Raw genomic sequence first — 7,465 nt, forward strand, 5'->3', positions numbered from 1 at the left:
AGATTATTATCAATGAAATCGGCTATGTATTTTATCATGATGTGTTACCTGTTATGTGCTCCATTACTATTATTACATGCTGATTTCATGCACACACTTGCTTGTATGCAACCGAATCACCGGTACTATTCTATAATCAAGAAATTTTGAAACAAAATACATTGGATACTCATTATCCTTCTGTTCCATGACAAAAAGATGCCGAGGAGACCAATCCGTAAGAATAACAACACAACGCCACCACCGCCGCCCCCGCCCGAAATGAACTATGTGGCCTTCTAAGTGGCGGTTTCAGCCGCAGTGACAGCAGCTCTAGCCCACATTCAAAACGGAAATAATGGTGGTGGAAATGGCCAAGGGGCAGGAAGCTCCCACCAAGGGATGAATCAAGGGCCTGTAAAGGCTTGTACCTACAAGGACTTTTCCAATGCAAGACCCCTCACTTTCAACGGGGCTGGACGAGTCATTGCCTTGAAACGATGGATCGAAAATGTTGAATTGGTATTTGAAATATGTGAATGTGCGGAAGGGAGTAAAGTGAAATTTTCGGCCTGCATATTCATCGACCAGGCATTGTCATGGTGGAACGATCACATTGAGGCCATGACACTCCCCGTTGCAAACGCCATGTCCTAGGAAGAACTCAAGGAGATGTTAATCGCTGAGTACTGTCCCCGAGGGGAGGTACAAAAACTCGAGCAAGAACTGTGGAACCTTACGGTGTAGAACTCCGACATTGACGCGTACATCTCGAGGTTTAATGAACTCGTGCTTTTGTGTCCTGGTATGATTACGTCTGAGGGAAAGAAAGTCGAACGATTCATCTGGGGATTGACGCCTCCCACTCAAGGTAATGTCATTGCCTCGAAACCTGAGACCAATGACAGTGCAAAGCGCCTAGCCAAGAAGCTTTATGATCACGACAACAAGAAAATTACCAAAGCAACCGAGGGAGAAAGCAAACAAGAAGAGATGGGACAACAAGCGTAAGGGGCAACAAAATTCAGGGTCGTCCAAGAAGCCACAGACAGTACCAGTCCATTCTGCTACCGCTCCAGCCGCACCCACTCCATCCGCCCCAGCCTCAACCACAACAACGCCAGCCAAGTCATACGCGGGTTCCAATCCCAAATGTGACAAGTGTAATTACCACCACTTCGGGGCATGCAAGGACTTACAATGCACCAACTGCAATCGAAAAGGACACACTGTCCGGTATTGCATGATGCCCCCACAACAAAACAAGCAGCCCAATGACAACAACATCGGAGCCAGCCTTGCATGTTACGGATGTGGTGAAACCGACCATTTTAAACGCAACTACCCCAAGAACAACAATCAGAACACAGGAAGAGTCCTAACTATGGGGAAAGGAGAGGCGGTGAAAAATCCAACATTGGAGATTGGTACGTTTCCCCTCAACAACTCTTATGCGTGCGTTTTATTTGATAGTGGTGCTGAGCGAAGCTTCGTAAGTCACATATTCAAACACCTACTCAATCAAAATCCCCACAAATTGAACGAGACTTTTACGGTCGAAATGACCAATGGTAAAACAGAATCAACCAACAATATCTACATAGGGTGCACACTAACATTAAATAATCACTCCTTTCCAATCGATTTGATGCATGTTAATATTAGGAGCTTTGATGTAATTGTTGGCATGGATTGGTTAAGCCCCCACCATGCTGAAATTATGTGTCACGAGAAGGTCGTTCGCCTTCACCTACCCAACAACGAAACTCTAAAGTTTACGGCGATAAACCCGGCGCAAACCTCCGACTCATTTCTTGCATCCAAACACAAAAGTGCTTGCATAAGAAGAATCACACCTTTCTTGCTCATGTTGTGGATAAAACAAAGGAGGAGAAAAACATTAAAGATAATCCTGAAGTACGTGACTTTCCTAACGTATTTCCCGAGGATTTGCCCGGAATACTTCCCGAGCGCCAAGTTGAGTTCCGAATCGATCTTGTACCTGGAGCCACTCCAATCGCCAAATCACCCTACAGATTAGCTCCTGCCGAGATGCAAGAGTTATCTAGCCAACTAAGTGAACTTCTCAATAAAGGATTCATCAGGGCGAGTGATAGCTTATTTTATTTCCTTATTTTTATTAGCTTATTTTAGAGTTTTAGCTCTTTTTATTAGTATTGCATTGTATATTCTTTATTTTCTTTATCATGGAGCGTATCGGGGACTTTCTATTTTGCAGGAGGAATTTTGCAGGATTTTGGAGGTCATTGCGGTTGCGGTTTGACTGGAGTTTGGCTTAGTGGGCTTTTCGATGCATTATTGGGCTTGGCGGATCCACCACAGGAGATTTGGGCTTAAAAAGGCTAAGGACTTGGATGAAGTGGGCTTGTGAAGATGGTTCATGGACTTTTATTTAGGGTTTGAGCATCCATATTTGAAGCTAGAAGATGATTGGTTAGTTTGAATCATGTGGGATATGGAGGGGACCAAGAGAATCTTTCGTAATGGGATGGTTAGTGGAGGAAAAATGAGCCAATAGCATTCCAGCAGCACTTGCGCGATTGGAATTTCCGTCGCGCGGGTACCCGCGCAACAGCCCATTTTTGGGCATTTTGGTCATTTGGCTTGCCATTACCTTGGGGGATGGGATCTATCAGCTATAACTTTGATTTTACACCATTAGAGACTAGAAGAAGGTGATTTTGGAGCTTGAGACTCATTTCTTTTCATCTTTCCAAGTTATTGGTAGTTTCTTTATGCAATTAGACTTTTGTGATTGTTATTCTATTGCCATGAGTGGCTAAACTCTCTATTTTGGTAAACTTTGGCTAAAACCTTTGAATGTGTGTGGGTTTTTAAAGGATTCATCTTTATTTATCATTTATCTTATGTTTATGGTTCTAGTTCATATTTCTTATGCTTGTTTAACACTTTGAGCATGAGCTTGGTACTTGAATGAGCAATTGTTGGTTTATTTCTTTGGTTTAAAATTGAATCATTGAATTTACTTAAAACAAGAGCTTTATGATGGTAGAAATCATCTCTAGCTTATGAATCATAGCTCCTTTATGGATGTGTAGGCACTGACATCCTCTAGGAATTGGGGATTCGTTCATTCTTAAGGCTAATCAACTTCTTAGGTTCAATTGCTTTAATTGGATCTTTGATTTTGATTAAGAAGGTGTGTTGTGGGCTTCCCTAACCTCCATACTACCTATGAGGAATCTTGGCATATCATGCTTCATGATTGCTATAACCAATTTGGGATGAATGATAAGCTTTGTATTGAATCCTAATGATAAACACACAAATGTTCATTGTGTTGAATTGCCTTGGTTAACCAATTGTTCCCAACATTTGAGCATCTCACCATCTTGCTTAATTGCAAGCTTTTTAGTTATTCAAGTCTTTTAGTTTTCAAGAAATCACAACCCCCCCCCCCTTTTAGTTTAATTATAGTTAGTTAGTTTATTTACACTAGTTCTATTAGATTTCATTAGTAATTGAATGCAACCATTTCCCCGAGGATCGATACCCCTTTTTACAATTATATTACATTTTATTTGCAAATAAATGGTGTAATTTGCTTGGTGTACTTGACATCCCACCAAGTTTTGGCACCGTTGCCGGGGAAATTGGTTATTGTTATTTAATTGTTTATGCCTAGGTCTACAAGAACCGGTGAACTACTCTACAATCCGGATATTGAAAAAGAAGCAAAAAAGTTGAAAAAGTTAGCCAAACAAGCAAAACAACAACAACTCATTCAAGCTTCTTCCTCTTCTCCACTAATCAACATAGAAGACCAAGTTCATACATCAAGTGATACCGACAACGAACCGAGTTGTCCAATTGTTGGTCCTTCCTTTGAAGAGATTCCATTTGAAAACTATATAGCCATGAATCACACTCCACCTCACAATCCCAACCCAAACCCAAACAATCAAGATGCCAATACCCCACCCCAACAACCAAGACAACAACAACACCAAGAACCTCTCATGAATATGCTACCTTGGAATCAACCCCCTACTCAACCCAATTATCAACAACCACAACCACAAAACCAAAACTTCCATCAAAACAACCGACCTCAAAACAATGCTTTTCAAGTTCAACAATAGCAAGCACATCAACCAAAACAACCTCATTACCCACAACCTCTAATGTACCAACAACCACTGTACCCCCGGCAACAACCTCCCTACAACCAATACCCTAACTACCAACCTTATCCACCACAAATGTATAATCACCAACCATACCCATACCCACCTTACCAACAACATCCCAATTACATGTAACAATATCCCAATAACCCCAATCCACCTAATCCCCCTCAAGAGTTGACACTTAGACAAATGATGGAGACGGATGTTACTCACACACCTCTTGGTATTGTTTATCCCACGAACCGCCGAGGAATTGAATTTAAGTCAAGTTTCATACATCAACTAACCAAGTTCCATGGTTTGGATTGAGAAGATCCTCAAAAGCATTTGAAGTCCTTTCATATGATATGTGTTAGTATGTTGCCCGAAAATGTAACGTTGGATGATTTCAAGTTAACCGCCTTCCCGCTCACCTTGGAAGATAAAGCTAGCGAGTGGTTATTCAACTTACCACCGGGATCTATTCACACATGGGAAGAGTTACTCAAAGCCTTCAATAGAAAGTTCTATCTTACCTCCTAGATATCAAGCCGAAGAAGTGACATTTTGGGGATTCGTCAAGGGGAGAATGAGACTTTTCATAATTTTTGGGAGCTATTCAACAACTTGTGTACAAGTTGTCTTCAACACAACATACCCGAAAAACTACTTCTTCAACAATTTTATGAGGGTATGAATGAAAAAGATCGAAGGATGATTGATGCTTCAAGTAGTGGTGACATCTTCAACAAGACACCTCAAGAGATAAGATCACTTTTTGGAACCATTTCTCAAAATCGAAGGAACTTTGGAACTCGAAATGAAATGAAGAGAAATTCTGCACAAGTGGTTGGTGAAGTTAGCAACACCCAACACTTGGAATCAAAGCTTTTAGATTTGACTAATGTTCTAAGTCAAATGGTGGTGGGAAGTGGTCAACAATTAATGGTGTGTGGAATTTATGCAATGACGGGACATTATACGGATAAATGTCCCACTCTTGGAAGTGAACCGGAGGATGTGAATGTAATGGAAGGATATCAAGGTCAACCAAGACCCATGGGATTTCAAAACAACTTCAACCCAAATTGGCGGAATAACCCAAACAACGCATACCCACCAAAGCAAAATCCACCAAACATTTTGATGAGACCCCAATATCCACAATATCCTTCCCAAAAATCTCCATATCCACAAACTTCTTCTACCCCTCAAAATTACCAACAACCTCCACAAGAAGGTCAATCAAGTGGTAACCATCAAATGAGCCTTCAAGAACTCGTCACTTCTCTTACTCAAAGCCAAACCCAATTTCAACAAGATACCAAGAACATTTTCTCCAATATTCAAGCACAAATTGGAGACTTGGCCACCGCTCTCAACAAGATGGAACAAAGGGGTAAACTTCCTTCTCAAACCGAGAATAACCCCAATGTGAGTTCAATAACCTTAAGAATTGGGAAAACACTTGGAGAAAACAACCCTAAAAGAGTTTCAAGAGAAGGAGAAGACAAAGTCATTATTGTTGAACCTTCGAAAGTTGCACGTACTCCGAAGGACCCGATTTTGCAAAACCTTGACCAATCTGACTCTTACAACAAACCCATCAAGCCATTGGTCATACCACCAACTTTTCCCTCCCAGTTGACTCCCTCAAAGAAACAAGAGGAAGAGAAAGAGTTTCTTGAGACTTTCCGCAAGGTCCAAATTAACATTCCACTCTTGGATGCCATAAAACAAATTCCGCGCTATGCCAGGTTTCTTAAAGATTTGTGCACCAATAAGAGGAAATTAAGGCAAATGAAAAGATTCAAGTCAATGCAAATGTGTCCGCGGTCATCCAAAGGAAGTTACCACCCAAATGCAAGGACCCGGGAATGTTTGCTATTCCTTGCACTATTGTTGATTTGCATGTTGAAAGTGCAATGCTAGATCTTGGAGCCTCGATTAATGTGATGCCATACTCAGTTTTTCAATCTCTCAATGTTGGACCTTTGGGAGAAACCGGTGTGATAATCCAATTAGCGGACAAGTTAAGTGTATTTCCAAGAGGCGTATTGGAGGATGTACTAGTGCAAGTCAATCAACTAGTATTTCCCGCATACTTCTATGTCATTGACCTTGAAGAGAAGTCTCCTTCTAAATCATCTATGATCCTCCTTGTAAGACCCTTCATGAATACAGCTCACACGATTATTGATGTCCATAATGGGAAGATCACCATGGAGTTTGATGGAGAGACCATTCACTTCAACATCTTTGAAGCAATGAGATATCCTAGCAACATTTCTCCATTGTATCAGGTTGATGTGATTGAGCCAATCACCCAAGAATTATTTGAGTTATCAAATGGGGATATTTTGAAGATGGTGCTCAACATGAGTCTTGATGGTGAAAGTTTGAAGAATACATTGGATATGTATACATTGGACTTTGAAGTTGAAGAGATTGTAAAAACTTTAGAATTTAACAATTCCACAAAGAAGGATGTTTCTCAAATTGCCTTATCTCATTCTCCATACAAGATTCCACCTTCCATAATCCACCCACCCACACTTGAATTGAAAGTCTTACCTAGCCATTTGAAATATGCTTATCTAGGTCAAGATGAAACTCGACCAGTGATCATCTATTCTCAATTGAAAGACTTTGAAGAAAACCAATTGATTGAAGTCTTGAAAGATCATAAAGAGGCCATGGGGTGGACAATAGCGGACATTAAAGGGATAAGTCCTAATGTATGCACTCACAAGATCCTCATGGAAGATGATTGTAAACCTAGAAAAGAAGCTCAAAGAAGATTAAATCCTACTATGATGGAAGTTGTCAAGAAAGAGATAATCAAGCTCCTTGATGCATACATGATTTACCCCATTTTCGACTCCAAATGGGTTAGTGTGGTTAAAGTGGTTTCCAAGAAAAAGGGTATCACAATTATTGAAAACAACAAGGGCGTAATGGTACCCACTTGAGTTTAAAATGGATGGAGGGTGTGCATTGATTACAGGAAGTTGAATTCCATCACGCGAAAAGATCATTTCCCCCTTCCGTTCATCGACCAAATGCTCGAGCGATTGGCGGGCAAGTCGCATTATTGTTGCCTCGATGGATACTCGGGTTTTCATAAAATACACGTTGCTCTTAAAGATGAAGACAAGATGACTTTTACATGCCCTTTTGGCACGTTTGCCTACAACCGGATGCCATTTGGATTATGTAATGCCCCCGCCACATTCCAACGATGCATGTTGAGCATCCTTTCCGAGTATGTAGAGAATATAATTGAGGTGTTCATGGATGACTTCACCGTATATGGCAATTCGTTTGATGAATGC

The 7,465-nt window shown here is 40.9% G+C and overlaps 1 protein-coding gene across 1 annotated transcript; it reads left to right on the top strand.

Annotated features, from left to right (window-relative positions):
- Positions 1-5,516: 5,516 nt before the first annotated feature.
- LOC145106017 (uncharacterized) lies at positions 5,517-7,102 on the top strand. Its single transcript, XM_079043068.1, has 3 exons — positions 5,517-5,831; positions 5,927-6,292; positions 6,434-7,102. Exons 1-3 carry the CDS (start codon positions 5,517-5,519, stop codon positions 7,100-7,102), a joined length of 1,350 nt encoding a protein of 449 aa, XP_078899194.1.
- Positions 7,103-7,465: the final 363 nt, after the last annotated feature.

The sequence above is a fragment of the Lactuca virosa genome, chromosome 4 (genome assembly GCF_052849685.1).
Source record: "Lactuca virosa cultivar CGN04683 chromosome 4, Lactuca_virosa_CGN04683_v6, whole genome shotgun sequence".
Classification (NCBI taxonomy): domain Eukaryota; kingdom Viridiplantae; phylum Streptophyta; class Magnoliopsida; order Asterales; family Asteraceae; genus Lactuca; species Lactuca virosa.

Coding starts and splice junctions, on each gene's coding strand:
- LOC145106017 (XM_079043068.1), top strand. CDS start 5,517: ATGGAACAAAGGGGTAAACTTCCTTCTCAAACCGAGAATAACCCCAAT. Junction 5,832..5,926: donor TTCTTGAGACTTTCCGCAAG/GTCCAAATTAAC, acceptor GAGGAAATTAAG/GCAAATGAAAAGATTCAAGT. Junction 6,293..6,433: donor AATCATCTATGATCCTCCTT/GTAAGACCCTTC, acceptor CCATTGTATCAG/GTTGATGTGATTGAGCCAAT.